Genomic DNA, 20,053 nt, shown 5'->3' with positions numbered 1-20,053 from the left:
CATGAGACGAGTGGTTTGCATCCTTATGTGAGCTCGAGGGCAAATCTTCTGGAGAGGCTCCGAGTCAAAAATCTAGTTTTAAGGTCTTCAGTGTTTCAGTATTGACCTTACATGTTGGATTATATTAAATACAAGTGTGCTCTTTATTCATGTAAGCTAGAACCCGTATGTTGTCCTTAATATAACCCATTATAGGACTATAACTGTAAACAAACACAGCGTCCCCCGAAAAAAACCTTGATACCATTCCAATGAAACACACAAAGTGCTGGGTCCGACCTTAGCCTTTAGCTGGGGGAACTGTGGACATATTGTTAAGGATTCAAGGAAGAAGGGATTGACCTTATTTAAAAAATAAACAAACAAGATGTCTTCATTTCAATTTCAATCTTTTTTCATTTGCTGCATGTAAAATGTCTATGTACAGTACATAAAACATGTGAAAGTTTCCTTTCACGTTGTCATGTAAAATGGTCTGTTACAGATGCAGGACAGACTCAAAGGTTTAGCATGTAGCTCGGTTTTGTTTGTTGGGTGTACAAATCCATCCCTGGGGAGGCAGCCTATGTTCAAAAGGCAGTTAAAGAACAAGAGTTGATGGCGACATGGCAGCCAAAACTCTGTCCAACAATTCTCTGGTTCTTTCCATCATATATTTTTGCTTGTTGACCATCTTCACCCATGGAGTTTCAGAGACCTCCAACCAGTTTATCTGAAGCAGAGACACATACTCCGACTCCACTTATCAGTCTTCACTTTGCTGCGTGTAACCTAATGCTGTCTGTGTAGAGACAGGCCTCGTTTTTGCATTTACTATTTCATTTTATTTTTATAGCATCAGTCTATGTTGCTAAGCATTTCTCGTCCTTCTACTGGCCGGACTTCTTCTCCTTCTGGAAGCTGAAGCTGGTCCGGCGGCTGAGTTTCCTTTGTTTCTGGGCGAAGTAATCAGCCCGAGAGGTGCTGGCCCGGGACTCCAGGATATAGTTCACCTAAAAAGAAACAGTTGGTAAAAAAAAGACCAAAAATTAAATGAAACAACAGAGACATGTTATCATCAAAAGGACCTCAATCAGCCACACACACACGACCCTGTGATCGGACTGGCCCACACTGATTACAGCTGCTGATGAACGGCCCCAATTCAAACACCATTACTAAGCAGGTGGTGAGTTAAAGAAATACTGTCAAGTTCTGATTTTGAGGGGGGAAGGGGGGTGTCTGGTGCCTTGCTCAAGGGCACCACGGCAGGGCAGGAGGTGAACTGGGACCTCTCCAAGTAGCAGTCCACACTCCATATTTTAGGTCTGGTCGGGGACTTGAACTGGCGACCCTACAGCTCCCAGTCCAAGCCCCTACTGACTGAGCCACTGCCGCTATTGCAGCTTCTCTGCTAACCTCTTTAGGAGTTGCGATTATTGTTTATAACGAACATTTACTGTGCATGCCAGCGCATATCTAGATATATTTTAGCAATTTCGTTTTTTGGAGTAATGACTGGAAACAAAATGAAGATTCTGGAACTTTGGATCTGATGTCTTACAAAGGTATTCATTGAAAGGATTGGCCAAAGAGTAACAGAAGATGAACAATTCAATTAAAGTGTGCAGTCACATTGTAAGCCCATCTCTTCTCATCACAGCCACTCTAAATCAGGTAAAAAGTTAGCTTCTTTATCTAAAGATGAGTCATTTCAATCATAGTCAAAACAAACTTAGCAAGACTCTGTAACATCAATGTCTCCGACTTCCTATCTACTTAACATCACGTACCAGAGAGCGCTGTGCCAGTCTCAACTCTTATCAGTGCTGGGCAGACAGCTCTGCATGTCTATGTTATGAGACTAGAGAGAATTACCTTACCCAATGAGAGATATGTGACCGAAGACCAACTACAATTATTCCTGAATATGTATAATGTCTAAAGTTTGAACATATATTAACATATGCATATACAAATACAAATAAATAGGATTTAACTCAATAATTACTTATGGGTGATTTGTGATATCTCAAGAATACAGTTGCCAAGCAAGGCAAAGTGGGTTCATCTGAGGTTTTTCACTGAAAACAGCTGTCTGCTATTTGAAATGTCACTGATGAGTAAGTTAGACTGAACCAAAACACAAATGTGAAATCAAAACAAGCAGCTGATGCCCTAGCCACACGGAGACGATACGGGTCGTATCCGCTACAGTTCTCTATCATATAGACCAGGGGTGTCGAACTCAATTTCATCGTGGGCCACATTAGCATTATGGTTACACTCAAAGGGCCGGTTGTAACTATATCATTTATACATATATAAATATATAATATATATCAAATAATGTATTATATTACATTATTGCCTCTGAATTGGGTTATTATCGGATAGGGTAATAACTTCGTAATTAACTACGTCTGAAAGCAGAAGTCCAGGGCAAATAATTGCAAGTCTCTTCAGTGTGCATGTCACAAAACGAGATGCATTGTGGGACATGTAGTTTATGGGCAACGTACTTCTGTAAATCATCATGTAACCGTATAATAAACTTATTATATTCTTTCAGAGCTCTTGCGGGCCACATAAAATGAAGTCGCGGGCCAGATTTGGCCCCCGGGCCTTGAGTTCGACACCCCTGATATAGACGGTTCGTCCACACGGGTCCGACAGGGAAACGCAGATAACGATAACGGGTCCCAAGGTGGGTAGATCTGCGGGGGCAACGCTCTGGGGGGCCAAACGGCTCCGTGATTACGCCCTATACGATCATTTCCTGATAACAAAAATACTGACGGGCTGTCAGGAGAGGGGGAGGAAAAGAGAGGCTCCGTCCTCCGTGTATTATTCTTATATTATTATATAGAGTCGTTATTCATTTGTTTTAAAGCTCAATAAATAACAAAGAAGACCTTTGACCGGCACTTTTTATAATTTTGTCCGGAAGATTTAAACTTTAAGGGACATGTTGTCGACCGGCGGAAAAAAAATCTAACGGAAACTCTGCCGCACGGTCCCCTCGTCCCTTGGAAGAGGTGGGTGGGTGTTTTTCATCTGCTGGTGGACTACCGGGGAGATTTACAGCAGGAACACACGCTCCTCGGGGAGGGAGAAAAAGAGCCAGAGCGTCCACAGCGGAGAATAAACAGAAGGGCAACCATGGCAACCATGCATGCTTGGGAAGTCTTCTTCGCTGCTTTTGGTGTATTTTGTGGCGGAAGTACAGCGCCACTTACAGGCCCGGCATATGTACTACAGCGTCTCCAGCGGGTCGAGCGGTCTCGTGTGGACGGACACGTTTCTGGTGTGGACGGAAGACTTTTTTGATAACGATTTCGGTTCGTTTACGTTATCGTCCTCGTGTGGCTGCAGCCTAAAGCTCTGTAGAGTAGGTGATAATTGTTTAATTGATAGTTGTGCTTTTCAAAGGTAATCTGGAACAGCTCATTAGACACAGAAATAAGAGTTATCTTAAGAACTCACCCGTAGAACTATTTCATTGACAGTAGCAGCATCAGACTCGAAGTAGAGCGGCTTGTAGTCGTGGTTGCACAGATAAGTGAACTTAAATATTGCATGACCTGTAAGACACAGAGAAAAAACATTGACTTTGAGACAAAAGAACAAGAAGTGGTGAAATGCTAACTCATTTCATGGTTTTGGGACTCATTCCTGCACCACGTTCTTAGAAAATAATGGAAATGGAAAGCAAGGGATCAGAATGCCAATTGCTGGTTAAACTTTTGTTGATTATGGTTTGTGGAATGTGTCCTCACAACCTGTCTGAGTGTAAAACCAGTCCCTGCTGGATGTGTTGAGAACATGTGTGGAGAAGTGAAAGGGACGGTGAGATTATTTCTGCTGTGATCAATAACGATATCATATACAGCTCTTTCAGCTGCACTCACTGGGGCTTCTCTCCTCCACGAGGTCACAGGCACAGAGGTGGTCCGAGTCGATAGAGATGGGTTTCTGACGGATCCAGAACTTAGTGCTGGCCTTCTGATTGGTGACAGGATCGATCTCCACTTTCTCTCCTGAAATGCCTGAAGAAACACAGAATATATCAAACGCATGATAACAACAGTGCCTCAAAATCCTAACCTCGCCACATTACGTCTATTCTCTACCATTTAACAAAAATAAAATGTAAGCGAAATACCGTGAATGCTCAGCCCCTTAGATTTATAATTTTAAACTTATCTTATGTACAACTGTAACGGAGGTGATCTTTGGGGCCATAGATCTCAGCCTCCGTTATGTATTGTATAGCTTCGTTGTTGGCGAAGTGTATTGATTTGTTCCGCCCTGGAACGTTGCACAGGAAGCGTGTAGTTGTATGTCATTTGTGCATCTGTTTGTCGCGATCTGTCTGTGTTTTAGTTTGTCCGTCTGTTTCCTGTTTTAGTTTGAAAAGTGTTCCCCCTCCCGTCTTGTCTGTTGCTGGTGATTGTGTTCACCTGGTGCCCTGTGTTGTCTCCTCCCCCCCTCACCTGTGTCGTGTTGGTTTGATTAGTCTGTGTGTATTTAGGTTCTGCTTTCCTGTTAGTGTGTGTGTGTGAGATCCTGGTTGCTGGTGACTGTGTTCACGGGAGACCGTCATATTGAGGCTGTGGGTGTTTCTCAATCGCGAGTAAGCTTGCTTGGTAGCACATGTCTGCCGAGCATCTTGCTTCAGAAGCGAGTCAAGAATACTTCCTGGCATTCGGAAAACGAATTTCTCCAAACTGAGTACGCCGGGCTCGGTAGATTTCCAAGTATGCTGGAGATTGGAACAGTACTTCAGCGGCACTCGATGACACTCGTATGCTTGAAATAGTGGCTCTGAAGCAGCTTTACTCGCGATTGAGAAACACCCCCTGTATCCTGTACCACAATGAGGAATAAATGCCCACACCGGGTTATATTTGAACTCTCTGCATCTGCCTCATTGGTTGGTCGGGCCGCTCAACTTCACAACAACCAATCACCTTGAAGATCACACACAAAGCTAATTTGCCTCCTGCCTGACATCATTTGCATTGATTTTGATGAAATAACCGGTTATCCCCACCTCAAAGTTTACCAAACTAGCTTAGCATTGAGCTATAACTCAAAAAGCCTGTGCACTTTACTTAAACGTTTACGCGTCATGTATCAAAAAGAGTGCTCCAGCCTTCAGAGAGCAGTACGCACCTAGCTGGACATCCGTGGTGAAGCGCAGTTTGTGGATCATGCTGATCTTGAAGGACTTATAGTGGTGACTGCTCAGCATGTCCTGCACATTGGAGTTGTCGTTAGGAGGGTCTTCCTCTGAGCTCTCCTCCCCTCTAGAGCCTGGAGACAGACGGAAAATCATTCAAAAACCACTTATTTTAACCCATGATGGAGAAGTACAGCTGCACAATGAATACAAAATGATTCTTCTGTGTTGTTATGGAGATGTGGAGAGATTAGATAAATACATTTACTGCTTATGTGCTGCATCAACAAATAACAAGTGGATGATACAATAAGAAACAAACACAGCAAGGTTATTTATGTAAATAAATCTATTTAGACATCAGAATAAAATGTGGTGAAAGAAATGCTGAATACAATGCTATATTTATCATCTGCAACTTGCATTTGTAAACCCTAGGACGTGTTTACACTGTCCGGCCAAATAAACTCTCATATTGAAGTGTTTATCTTGCATCACAAACACACTCACTGTAACCACGGCGAGGTCCTTAAAAATGACCTCAATGTTTGCTATAAACAGACCTTTTACACAAATATACATCTGATAAGGGCCTGCAGGAGAGAGACACTGAAGACATGTTGTAAACACGATGACGATAACAAACACATCATTCTAGGAGGTAACAAAAATAGCTGCTTCATGTCATTTATGTCATTAAAATGTACCTTACCCATATAGCCCTAACTAAAGCACTTATTTAGAATATGACTAAGAAATCTACACGTTGAGTTTAATCAAAAATCCTGGATCAAACATTGTAAAAGCACACTCAGTGTTTTTTGGCACACATCTGAATACAGGTTTACTGTGTATTAGTTCTCATTATCTTCAAAGAGTGGACAAGAGTTGTGTCCTTTACTAGTAGCTAATAGTCATTTTGTTAGTGCTGTATGCATAACATGAAAACATGGATTATTAAATATATTTTCTGTTATAAAATTGAGAAAAGTATGATCTCACTTCTGAGTGTGAAGAAATTGTTTAAGAACGTACTTTTGAGTAGAAATATATTCTTCTAGTCTACTGCAAACTATCCCAAGATGTGAAATCCTGCCTGAACACCGTCAGGTTAGAGGTGCAGAGAAGCTGTGGGGTTATTGATTGAGAGGCTAGTCAGTTTCGGTGTTGATGTCCTGGTGTTACTCACTGTTCTCTCTGACCAGGCAGAACTCCAGGGTGCTCTGGCTCTCCAGCGTAGCGTCCAGATCGACGGACACATTCGGCTCTGTCTGCTTCTCCAGACGATACATGGGACCTGTTGGACGATGATGGAGTCAGACCATAGCTTAGCTTTTTCTAAATTTAAATCAAAATTCATTTCCTGTCGTGCTGGATGTGAGACAACCAAACTTACAAATGACATTGGGATCAATAAAGTACCTATCTATCTATCTCTCTCTCTATCCATCTATCCATCTATCTATCTATCTATCTATCTATCTATCTATCTATCTATCCATCCATCCATCCATCCATCCATCTATCTCTCTCTCTATCTATCTATCTATCTATCTATCCATCTATCTATCTATCTAAAGAGTGGGGGAGGTAAATGACGGAAGAAGTGTTTTTACCTGAGCCTATCTGTGAGCCTTTCCTCTTCTTAAGTGCTTTCTGGAGAATGTCCTTCATGGTGACCTTCAGACTGTCCACAGGGATTAAGGAGAAACCATGAGCAGCATTTCTGTAATAGAGAAAAATCAAGAAAAACATTAAGAAGGCTTCTCCGGCTTTATGTTAATGATTCAGACATACAGTACATACACCTGAGAGAACAACCAAAGACATCTGGCTTCTTCCGTTCGCCTGAATACTCATTCTTCTCTTTGACTACTGAAAACATTTCATATGGAAATAAAAACAATGTCTAAAAGTACAAGCGGAGAGGATCACGAAGCAGCAGAGTCAATGCTTTCAGAACTCAAACCTCGATAAAGAAACCAATGACAGTGTGTCGAAAATAAAACACATGAAAATATTGGTAAGAGACGGTTATCTCTCCAAATGTTTTTCCATCCAAGCAACATGACTACAAATATTAAAAAAGACAGAAGGAAACCCTTGTGATAGGTTCAGCAATAAGAAGGTTCGACATGGTGATCATGGAAGCTATATACCTTAATAATAATAATGATACTCACTAATAAACTCACCTACCATGGCCTTTGACCCCTAACCCATCCCAGTCCCACTGCTTCAACTCCCACTGCTATTTATTTAATTGTTTTACTTTATTATTTGCCCAACTTGTTTGTTTGTTCAAGGTTCTTTATTTTGTCATACGAACATAGCTACAGTGTAGTTATGCCGATGAAAATCTTAGGTCACAGGCTCCTCCAACAGTGCAACACAATAACACAGATAAACAGACCAAAGCGTCCTTTTTTTTTAAATATTACTTCCACATTTTATTCCATTCTATTTCTATGTAAATACTGCAATATTTTACTATATTTTTTATTATTTCTAATATTTTCTAAGGTTATTTTTTATGTGTGCACCATGACATCAAGTCAAATTCCTCGTACGTGTCAACTTACCTGGTAATAAACCTGTTTCTGATTCTGATTGGGTCCCTGGAAAGGCGCTATAATAAATGTAATCTATTATTATTAAGCTATATTCCTTGATATACATTGAGGACATTTACATATTCACACTTACTGATGGTGGTGGTCTTTCTTACTTACATTCTGACAAACAGTGACTCTCTGGAAGCGAGGCCAGGCGACGAGTATTTCTCCACCAAGGCCAGCGTGCTGAATCCAAACTTGTGGATTGGTTCGTTGGAGTCCAGCGGAGGGAAGTCGGTGTCCACCTCGCCATCATCCTCAGCGATGTGCAGGCAGTAAGCCGTCACATTGTCACTGAGAGGCAGAGTGTAAGAGAAACTGACGCTCGGTGAAACGTCCCGTGTTAAAATGTGTTAGCACCAGAGGTGGGAAGTAGTGGAGTTACAAATACTTTGTTTCTGTACTTAACTTCATTTTTCTGGTATCAGTACTTTACTCCACTATTTATTTTTCTGACAACTTTTTACTCTGACTTCTTACATTTTAACACAAATACCTGTACTTTCTACTTCTTACATTTTGAACACAAATACCTGAACTTTCTACTTCTTACATGTTGAACTCAAATACCTGTACTTTCTACTTCTTACATTTTGAACACAAATACCTGTACTTTCTACTTCTTACATTTTGAACTCAAATACCTGTACTTTCTACTTCTTACATTTTGAACACAAATACCTGTACTTTCTACTTCTTACATGTTGAACCCAAATACCTGTACTTTCTACTTCTTACATTTTCCAAACAGGCTGGTTCCTTTAGTTTGAATGTGTGTTTGGTGGCGTGATCATTATTATTTAGAGTCATTGCGTGCCTATTGATTTGAACACGATCCGTGTATCCATCATTTCCTGGTCTTCTCTAAAGAAGAGGGACCAATGAAAACGTTGTCATGTTGCCGTTGTTCAGCATGGAAACATTCATTAGCTAACCATGACATTATTGTTCTATTAATATAAAGGGAGGTCAGGTACTCTTTAAAACAGCTGCTAGTTATGGGTACTTTTTACTGAAGTACATTTCAAAGCCCTCTTTACTTTTACTTGAGTAAAGAAGTTTAGTCAGTACTTCTACTTTCACCAGAGTATTTTTAAACACGAGTATCTGTACTTCTACTTGAGTAAAGGATGTGTGTACTTTTGCCATCTCTGGTTAGCACTCACTTGAGTTTGGGTTCTCGGCTCTCGCTCGTGTACTGCCAACAGATGAGGCCGATGAGGTCGTGCACGCGGGCGTTAGCGATGGTCACCACTGTCATGGGATGCAGCTTCTCCTGGGCCAGCTGCATTGAGAGGTAGACGTCTATCTTCTTGGTAGCCGTTGTGCCAATGTGGCCCTGAAGATGTGAGAAGACAAGCAGAGAAAAGATCCATGATGAGAGAAACATACTCAGCATATGCTACACTTTATCATGCACTATATATAAGATCAAATGGAACTTTATTTATCCCCGTGCGGAAATTCAGGCGTTTATAGCAGCAACAGGGTCAGAGTGAAAAACAGGATTCACACAAGGTACAAAAATAGGTATATAGGGGAGCTTTCTTCAAGGGTCAGTCTGCCGCACTGCTGCGTTTTAGTAAAAATACTACTTAAAGTGGACCTATCATACTATATTTGAATAATATAGTGTAGGACCATACCTATATAAGGCATATTTATACTTTTTTTTTTTCAAAATACCAAACAGATCATGCATTTTAGCCATGCCTCATTTTGCTCAATTTGACAATTTCTAGCTCTGTTTTAGCAAGGGCAGATTCTGTGAGAACAGCACCATCTAGAGGCCTGGCATATGTACTACAGCGTCTCCAGCGCTTTCGCACGGCAATGGCCGTGGCTGTCTCCTCCTGATTGGTGGAGTTGGCCCAATAGCCGTAGCGCCACCGTCCTGACGTCAGGACAGTGTTCAAATCTGGATCAGTTTTTATCAGATCCGTTGCAGCCCCTTTTTTAGAGATTTGGGTATGGAGGAAAATAGAGAGGGTTGTGTTTTCTGACACTTGGTGAGTTCCCTGGAACACCGGGGACACATATTCATGTATAAAAGACGTACAAAAGTGCATTTTGCATGATAGGTCCCCTTTAAAGTAAAAAGAACAGTAGGAGCAGGGACCAACATCATTAGTGAGTCTGTGTTCATGGTTTTTATTGTTATCATTTGTGTTTAGACAGCACACATTTGTTTTGGATCCTTTCTGGTTATTGTCACGTGGAGTGGTTTAAGCTATTTACTGCACATGTTGTATGTCGGAGTTGGTGGACAAAGATGAGTGAGCCGTGTCGGATATTTTCTGTCGACCGTTTGGTCTTGTTTTAGTATTTGTTTACTTTAATTTCTTTATTTAACATCCTGAAACAAGACCATTAGCACAGGCTTACTCCCTGGGAATGTGTCTTTACACACATAGAAGCCCCCAGAGAGTACAAATATGGCCACTTTCCTGGTTAAAACTGCCATCTTTGATCCTGAAAATGTCAGACATGGACTCAGCATCCTCAATTATCCCTAAAACCAGTCCTAAATTGTCCGAATCGACCAAGCCATTTTTAACTATTGTCCACAGGCTATAATGGTAATGCTAATTAACACAACTTATGCTAATTGTGCAAATTGCCCAACATATGCAAGTTAGCATCGGGCAGTTTCTATGAGCTGGGGACCCATACTATACATTTCTAACATAAAACTATGGTGTACTGCAAATTTCCGGGTTCACAACTAGACGATTACAGTATACAAACGTTTTAATTAGATACTAGCTAATGCAAATGATCAGGAAGAAAATGTGGAAAGCCTCACCTTGCCATCGAATTTGGAGTATTCATTGAAGGGGTTGTTGAGCTGCTGGGGACACTGCTCCAGACGCAGAGACAGAGTGGATTTGGTGCCCGTCGACCGCGGCCGGTCTTTAAAATCTCGCTTCTCAAACAGCGACCCCAGATCCTCCACTGGACAGAAACAAGAGAAACAACATGCAGCACACACTTGGGTTATTTTCAAATACATTGATTATAGTGGCGACTGTCTTCTTACTGCAGAAACATATCCAGAGTATTTGTTCTGTTATCAAAACTACTAAAGTGCTGGAGGAAAGTGCAGCATCATTTATTTAACAGGGCTCTACATTAAGTTGAAACTCCTTCACTTCACAGCTGCAGGTTTGGTTGTTGCGTTTCTGTAATTGTCCGTTTTTTCCCCACTTATTGAGCTTTTTCAGACAATAAATAGCAAACAAGTCAATAAACAAGCAACATAAGCAGAGTACAATAACATCGTTGCCAGACAGTATGTGATCTAGGGTCTAGAGCAGGGGTGTCAAACTCAAATACAGTGGGCTAAAATTATAAAATGGGTACTAGTCGAGGGCCGGACTGGTTCAATGTTTATTGCAAAACTTATTGAAATGAACTTATTGCACATATTAAACCTGGAACTAACAAAGCTTAAATGATTGCCTATAAAAACAACATTAAATAATCAGTTGCATTCATTTCTTATGGTTTGCAGCTTTTCCCGAGTCATTTCTTATGATTACATTTTCCCACAGGCCAACAACAGCTTCAAAAAAACTATTTCCCTCAAAGAGAAAACCAAACATGCCCTGTTGTCTCAAGAAAAGGAAACATCCATGTAAACTCAGTGTGCTGCTCTGTGATGCTAGCTCAAGCCAGATACTTGGCATCTCATCTTGGGTGCAAGTTCATCAATGTTTGGGGTTAGGCTCTGAGCTGAGGAGACCCTCAGGATTGAGAGAAGGTGTGCGTGCAATATACCGGAGGGCCAGATCTAATAGTAATTAGAAATTATCCTGCGGGCCGAAATGTAATCCACCAAGGGCCTGATTTGGTATAAGAAGCTTTACCTGATTGGGAGGCGTGGGACCTCTCCTTCCACTGAACGTTTTTACATTTGATTTGGTTCTGCCGCTCCTTCCTTAACCTTTCGAGTCTTTGGGCTGCAAAGGAAAAAAATACATTTAAAAGTCACACAAGCAGAGATCTTTAAAACTCTTCACACACACACCATTAAAATACCAGTACACTGTACTTCGCTTCAAATGCATATCTTTAATAGTGCATACACAACAGCAATATGGAAGAAAAGCCATCTGCTATGTGACATTTTCAGTCACACACACAAATATGTACAGTACACACACGGAGAAGAGCTATCATCTTGTTAATGTTAACAGTTCATCCCTCGTATCTTACCAGCAGCCCCGGGTTTCTCGCGGTTATCTTGCTGCTGTCCTGATGAGATCCACCACAGGTCAGTATCTCAGGTCTCAGAGGATTTCAACCCACAACCCAGAACCAGCACTCCACCAAACTACACAGCTCAAGAAAGCCAAAAAGAGACGTGCCGTCTGCCTTTGGACTCCCTCTAGCCCCAACACCAGATTTACCCTCTCATAAAAGCTGGATGTAGCTTCACACACGCACACTTTTGATTTGATTCAAACTCACTTTACTCAGTTTTTTCAAGACTGCTTTTTCCTTTGACATTTTCACGTTGAAGAGAAAGAAATTCTCTTGTGAGAAGATCCGTGAATACCTGGACAGATACTAACATGTGCTCTTTGTTGGATTATGCAAATTACAGGAGATGGTTTGGACGAATTCAGGAATTTGTGTAGCCCAATCCAAATGCAGTCCCCTACCTGTATCGAACCGCCAACAGACCCAAAACAGAGGACGTCACACTGCAGAAGCTCTGGAGCCCTGATCAGGATACCAATCATATTGAAATGGATTCTGATTTGGATGGAAAGCCAGTGGAAAAAAAAGAAATCTGATGTTTCATTAAACCCTTTGGAGCACTTGGTCAAAAGAAGACAGCAGCAATTCGTTCCACTTAGAAGTATTGAGGTGATTTAACGATACAGACACATTAGGAGAACCTTGGGGAACCAAAACAGAACCTTGGGGAACACTTTATATGAGACAGAGATCCGGTTGAAGAGCCTAAGTTATTACCAGAAACTGAGAAAGTCCTCTTGGAAAATTGAGAAGATAACCAATGCAGATAAACCCGCCCAAAGCTTGAGTCTCGCAACCAAGAAACTGTGACAAAAGCAGCAATTAGCTCTCATAGAAGCAACACAGAATATTCTCCTGTGATGATGAATCTGACTGAGAGCTGTAAGCTGCTTAGCAAACGTCTTTTTCTAAAACAGGTAAAGATAAAGCTTAGAAATTGGCCTTCAAGGTCAAAGGACAGAAGGTGTCGTACTTGTATGATGTCCAAATTGATCATTTCTGATATTAGGTATATAAAAAGTGATTGTTTAATAGTTTTGGACCAAAGAGGGTTCATGATTTGTTTAATTGAATTGAATTGAGTGGTTATGGAAAGCACAAAAGGACCAAGAGCTCCAATCACATCTTTAAATCGAGGAAATGTTCATATCACTACCAAGAGTGGTAAGCGTTGTTGGAGAAAACTGTTCAGGATTCTTTGCTCGCAAGTCATTTATGTCACCAACAAAGATGGAGAAGCAGCATCGCAGGCCTCTACTAAAGGAGTTTTATGTCAGGTGATGCAGGAGTGACCAATTACTGATGGTGTCGACCCTGTGTCCAGTTTAGAAAAATATGCAGTGATTGTCTACTTGATGGCATAATAAAGAATACCTATGTGTCATTGACTGCTTGATATACTCGATAATCAAAAGGGGCGCGTGTGGCGCAGTGGGTTAGTGCGTTGATGTTCGGATCAGGGGAGCACAGGTTCAAACCCCACTGCTGTCAGCATGTCGTTGTGTCCCTGAGACACTTCACCCCAAATTGCTCCTGTGGGGATTGTCCACAGTATTGAGTATGTAAGTCGCTTTGGATAAAAGCATCTAACAAGTAACATGTAATGTAAAAAGGGTCATTTTAATTGCTATCCAAAATGGAGGAACGAGCCACACACTGATATCAGGAAAGCAGAGAGTCTACACATCTTCCATCACAAAATGAAAACCCAGCTGTCAAAGGTATCACTTAAGAGTTTAACTAATAACTTATGACCCAAACCTACAATTGTTTTGCTTGTTTGAAGTGAATACATCTGCACTTCTCTTGTTGTCCTTAGCTTGAATCATTATGGTTTATTGCGCTTTATTGTACGTTGCATTGGATAAAAACATCAGGTAAATGCAATGTCATTTATCATGTGATCTGTGCGACTCACCTCATAGCAATTAATTAAATCCCCACAGTGAACTGCCATCTAACCCCATGCGTTCCACTTGTGCTTCCACAACCTTCATTAGCACACAATTTGACATGAGCGGCCTCACTAAACCACTGGCCCAGATTAGACACACAAACACCCTCAAACCAACAAGAGCAGAGCAGGCTTTCTGTCCCTGTGGTGATTACGGGAGGGGGGGGGGGGAAGAGAGCCTGCCCTGCTTACCAAAAAAAGGCCTGGAAAGACAAGGTAAACTTAACTCATGTGCATTTAAAAAAGAGGAATGGTTTCGGCGAAAACTAAAAGGTACCATGGGGTCAGATTATAATGTTCCAAAGGGGGGTTCGTTTAGCATGAAACACTTAACTAAAAGATAAGTTAAAAAAGAAATTAGAAAGAAAGTGAGGTCATAGAAAACTATTTCTGCTAAAAGGTTAGCAATGATTGAGAGTCAGAGCTAAACATTTCAGATGTGTGTATCTCACACTGCACTGTCACTTTAATTCATACCTTTGTTATTCATGTTTTATTATCTTTGCTTTGAAATGAGTGTTTTTTAAATGCCATTTTATAATATGTTTCTTAATGCTCTTAATGTCTTTCATGTTTGTAAAGCACTTTGAATTGCCTTGTGTTGAAAGGTGCTATATAAATAACCTTGCCTTGCCTTACCAGCCACAGTCAGATGATCTTACCTGTGTTAGAGCGCCGGCGGATGCCAAAGTCCCAGCTGGAGGTGATGTCCATGGACTGAGAGAGGTCACAGCCGTGGTTTTCTGTCACGCTGCTCCCCCCCTCGCTCAGTGATTCGGACCCTGTTGACCCACAGCTGGTTCCCGGCACCATAGCCAGTTGGCACTTCTCCAGATCCACATCCTGGTCTATCAGCACCATCTCACACATGCCTGTGTCGTCACTGGTCACATGAGACTGTCTGATGTGCGCCAGGATGATGGCCGGGTTGTCCAGGAACGCCATCTCCTCTGCGCTTCAAGTGGTTGGTCGCTGTGGATGCTTCTCTGTGTCTCACCCTGTCTTCCAGAGGATAGCTCTCTGTTCCTTTCAGTCCCTCTCGGAGAGTCTTGAAGTGGTAGCCGATGACAAGTGGAGAGCAGTCATCTTTTCCATCTCCTCTCCTCGATTATTCACTCGGCGTTCAAGGCAGGAAAAGTGCCAGTACCTGATTGGAGTGAAATAACACGGTTACATTGTGCAGGCGGCAAATAGTGAATCAAGCTTGAGAGTTAGAGCCATATATTTTTTTTAATATTTTTTTTATAGTGTAATGATATTAATCAGGCTATAGGTTGCAAGCTCAGATGTTTATTGATGGAGCTCAACAGTGTTCCAAGCATGTAGGACTATTTCATTCAACAATCACTTTGATTTTGGAGTCATTTCTGTAAAAACCTGAGCCCTCCTACAGATGTGAGAAGGGAGTCGGGGTTTCCTTCTCTCTTTCTTGACAACTATTTCATTTCAAAATATGCACTGTTGAACTCATTTTCATAACCCGACACAACAATATCATTAGGGATGTCCCGATCACCTTTTTTTGCTCCCGATCCGATTCCGATCATTTGATTTTGACAATCTGCCGATACCGATTTTTCCCGATCCGATCTTTATGCAATGCATTAAGAGAAAAAAAAAGGTAACAGATAACGGCTGGTCATCCAACGCGATGAATTCAGCCATCTTGGCTGTTATTTTTGTTGGCCTTTTCACTGTTCTGGGGCCGTTTCTCTTTCCTTTTAAAAGTCTCTGAAAGTGTCAGTTGTTTCAGTGCCGTTACCTGAGTGGCCGCTGTGTACTCGTCATGTTGTTGTTGGTTTCTCAGGTGGCGTATTAGATTGGTCGTGTTGAACGTAGCTCTGTTCTTTCCACCACGCGGAACCTCCGCCTTGCAAACATTGCATCTGGCTGTTACACTGCCTTCGCTTTCAATTTTATAATACTTCCAAACTCCTGACATTTTCTCTGTCCCGACTCCCGAGGCACCAGCTGAACGTAGCCTCTCGTTAGCTTACTGCTACTATTAGACACTGCGCCCACTCTGTTGCCAGATTTGAGAGAAATAAGCAACCAGGTCTATGAAAACAAGCCCAAAAGAAACAACACATACATGATGTTGTGTAATTTTAAACCAAAACTAAGGCCTCAGGATGACTTTAAGACGTGAACATGGTCATTTTTATTTTGTAACATTAAATTTAAAAAAAATATTTTATAAAAAAAAAAAAAAAAAAAAAATCCCGATCCCCAATTTTTTTTGCCCGATTCCGATCTTTTGAATATCACGTGATCGGCTCCGATCCCCGATCACGTGATCGGGACATCTCTAAATATCATGCCTCCTCCTTTCTATAAAGGAAAGCTTTTCATTCTGCCCGGGGTCATTTGGATCCGAAAACTGTTTGGACTTTGGACAACGTGTTGTACACACTTGGATCATAAATTGACTCAAAATGACACTATGGGTTCAGTTCCAAAATCCCTGGATCATATAATGAGACGATTTTCTGTTAAAAGGTGCACCTCTGATTTTACTTGAAAATGGTACAGTTGTCACCATTAGTACTACTCAACCTGTGGAAACAGTCGGATAATTCTGTGGCTCGAGTAGTTTAATTAAATCTGAACAACAACGAAATCTGATGATGTTGTAGTGAAGTCACCAGGGTTATATCAGGAGGCTAATTTGTAACAGATGCATTGGTTAAAGGCTTACAAAGGGCTGACGTGAAGAGCAGGTTGTACATTTACTGAAGGGCTTACAGGTAAATCCCCTGATTCACCTGTCAACATGTCAAAGTAGGCAACACACGTAACCTTAAATTGCAGCCACTCGGCCATAATCAGAAAGTATACACGTATCAACAAACCTATGCAGTCCATTAACAAATTCTGTTGCTTTGATTGTAATCCTTCTTTTTTGTCACTCGCAACTCCCGTCACTACAACACAGTGAAACGCAAAATGATTGCCTTCTTGGATATAAAATTGTATAATACATAGCCAAATAAAAACCTCACATTTTAAAACACATTGACAGCCCTTTTAAAAACCATAGAGTAGTTTTGTGTTGCTTACCAGAAGTAAGACACAGGATGAGGCTAAGAGCATATTGTCAATGAGTCCCTTCACTGGGGTGTGAGACATTTTTCGACTTTTTTATTGCCCAGTAAACAAATGACTGTCCTGAGTATTTACACTGTGAACAAGAAGCTGTTGGTGATTTCAACACAGAAATGAGAGCTGTGAGGAAGGGCAAAACAATCCTGTCCCTTGGTCATATATTAGCCTGCCTCAAATACTTTAGTTAGCATGTTAAATGCTAGACCTTTATCTAACGTAAGCATACAAGAAACACCTACTGACAAGCAGAGGTGGGAGAAGTACTCAGATATTGTACTTGAGTAAAAGTAGAAGTACTCAGATCTTGTACTTGAGTAAAAGTAGAAGTACTCAGATCTTGTATTTGAGTAAAAGGCGTGTGGTGCAGTGGGCTGTGCGTTGGTGTTCGGATCAGGGGGTCACAGGTTCAAACCCCACTGCAGTCAGCATGTCGTTGTGTCCCTGGGCAAGACACTTCACCCCAAATTGCTCCTGTGAGGATTGCCCACAGTATTGAGTATGTAAGTCGCTTTGGATAAAAGCGTCTAACAAGTGACATGTAATGTAAAAGTAGAAGTACTCAGATCTTGTACTTGAGTAAAAGTAGAAGTACCAGAGTGTAGGAATAAAAGTCAGTAAAAGTCCTGCATTCAAAATGTTACTCAAGTAGAAAAGTATTATCATCAGCATATAGTTAAAGTAGCGACAGTAAAAGTAGTCATTGTGCAGATTGGTCCATTTCAGAATAATATATATGATATGTTTTCTAATGATTGATCATTAAAGTGTTATCAAAGCTGGTAAAGGTGCAGCTAGTTTGAATGACTTTGTATACTGCAGGGTAGCTTGTGAATTTACTCCAGGTGGAACTAAAGTCTGATTTAACACTTGGTTATATTTCACATCATTCATCCACATCTGTAGAGTAACTAAAGGTATGAAATACATGTAGTGGAGGAAAAGTACACCATTTACCTCTGAACTGTAGTGGGGTAGAAGTACTAAGTAGCATAACATGGAAATACTCAAGTAAACTACAAGTATCTCAAAAGTGTACTTAAGTACAATACTTGAATGTATGTACTTAGTTACTTCCCACCTCTGGTGACAAGCAACATACTGTCACATTCATATCTATTAGTTCCCATTTTGTAAGAGGCCAGTGAACGTAAGTACAAAAAGCTTCTTGGACTGGTGCTAACTGTAGCTAATGCTAAGCTAATCGCAGTCGGATGTCAAATGTGTCAAGTTTGCTTTGTCACTTGAGAAAAGCCTTTTTCCAAAATGATGGCAATTTCACGGTTAGCTTCTGTAAGTAGGTGTGTTTTTTTTAAAGTTTATAACCATGCCTAGTAATACACTTACACACCTTTAACAAAACATCCGGATTTAAATAGTGCTGCTTAACTTGTATGACGTTAGATGATGTGGCTATTGTGTTTACCAGCTAGCCTGAACCATGCTAACTGGCTAACTTAAAACTCCTACTCATTAGCTAGTTGTGGTGGAAATATGAATTCCCTTAAGAGCAACTGATAAATTATTCATAACCAAGTTTGTTATATTTAATAAAGTAATAAAGATAGTCCAAATATAACTAAAACAGAGCCACAAGAGGATAAAGAGGTTCTGCATACAGCTAACAGTCCCATCATAGAAGAAAGAAAGCAGTAATCCTACACATTTATTATCTTAGACATTATCTAAACATTCCCACCATTAAACCTTCCAATCCTCATCTATTTGCAAATCCACCTTTTACCCTCCTGGCAGGTCCATTGTCTATGTTTCACAGAAATAAAAATACAACTATACAGAGTAAAAGGCACTCAAAGGAAGTAAATATATGATGATGTTAAATGATTATATGATCATTTGACACGACACTCGTCAGGTAAATGTATATACGTGGTATTCATACTGAATTGTTTTGGGTATTTTATAGGTTTTTACTTTTATTATCATACCTTTTACCTGCTGTGTAAAGTGTTAAACTGTTATATCATGTTGTTTTGCTGCATATGATAATAGGTGTTAACGTCTGGCATGATGTCAAACTCTTGTTGTGATTTAAATTGTGATATGTGCCTTGTAAAAGCACTTTGAGCTGCACCTGGTGTATGTTCTATACACATAAAGCTTATTATTATCCTTAATGACGAATTTCAGGGCACTTGACATCGGTTGTATCGAGTTAGCTTGTGTATGCTAACACTATGCTAGCTCTGTCTGGTTAGCTGCTATCATAGCCTCCCAGAGGAGCTGTCAGTTAGTTAGTTTATCCCACCTTTAGAAGTCACATCCGACAAGGGGAAGAAAAGTCCACACTGCCCCGTTTATCCATGCGTACTTCATATGTAAAAAGGCCTCCATCGATTAGTAATAACGCATTAAGAGAAATCATAACAAAACTGCTATGCTCAGCCCAGCCGAGCAGTTGCAACCACTTCCGGTTCCATTTCTTATCTGTAGTGATTAAAGGCGTTTGAAAAACAGCTTAGAGGTGCATCAGCGCCACCTACTGGACGGGAGTGTGAAGCACAGTTGAAAGATCGGAGTAAAAAAAAAAAACATATCACACTTTTAGATAGAAACAGGCATGCACATAGTATTTAAAATGCCATAAAATGTACAGAATCAATTTTATTTACCAAGTAGCTTCACACATACGAGGAATTTGCTTTGGTATAAGTGGTGCTGCATACAGAGACACAGAAAGAAGAATACGTAACCAAAAAATATAATTATGTACAGAAGTCCGCATTCAGGGAAAATAAGCAAGTTAGCAGTATTTATAAAATAAAATAGATGTAACATTGTAGAATGAAGTGTGGTGGTAGCTGGTTGATTGCAGTGGGAAACACAAATAAACATACATAATAACATACATATCCTCGTTGGAATGGACAACCCGAGAAGTAGCAGCCAGTAGTAATAATACTATTAGCAGAAAATATTGCACAACAGTGG

At 40.7% G+C, this 20,053-nt stretch overlaps 1 protein-coding gene across 3 annotated transcripts; it reads right to left on the bottom strand.

Moving 5' to 3' along the window:
- Window positions 1-372: 372 nt before the first annotated feature.
- On the bottom strand, window positions 373-19,554 carry mapkap1 (MAPK associated protein 1). 3 transcript variants are annotated; one of them, XM_034125723.1, is made up of 13 exons: window positions 19,371-19,554; window positions 14,662-15,146; window positions 11,998-12,036; window positions 11,649-11,741; window positions 10,586-10,734; window positions 8,946-9,118; window positions 7,897-8,073; window positions 6,781-6,890; window positions 6,354-6,461; window positions 5,158-5,298; window positions 3,891-4,028; window positions 3,466-3,563; window positions 373-992 (listed from the first exon to the last, which is right to left on the bottom strand). In XM_034125723.1, exons 2-13 carry the CDS (start codon window positions 14,942-14,944, stop codon window positions 870-872), a joined length of 1,632 nt encoding a protein of 543 aa, XP_033981614.1. In that variant the 5' UTR covers window positions 14,945-15,146; window positions 19,371-19,554; the 3' UTR covers window positions 373-869. The 3 variants fall into 3 exon arrangements, with proteins under 3 accessions (XP_033981614.1, XP_033981615.1, XP_033981616.1); XM_034125724.1 differs by lacking the exon at window positions 19,371-19,554 and adding an exon at window positions 17,060-17,111; XM_034125725.1 differs by lacking the exon at window positions 11,998-12,036.
- Between the last annotated feature and the right edge of the window lie 499 nt (window positions 19,555-20,053).

The sequence above is a fragment of the Trematomus bernacchii genome, unplaced genomic scaffold (genome assembly GCF_902827165.1).
Source record: "Trematomus bernacchii unplaced genomic scaffold, fTreBer1.1, whole genome shotgun sequence".
In the NCBI taxonomy this organism is placed as follows: Eukaryota; Metazoa; Chordata; class Actinopteri; order Perciformes; family Nototheniidae; genus Trematomus; species Trematomus bernacchii.
Note: the sequence above shows the minus strand (reverse complement) of the source record. Positions and strands in the feature narration are given on the sequence as shown.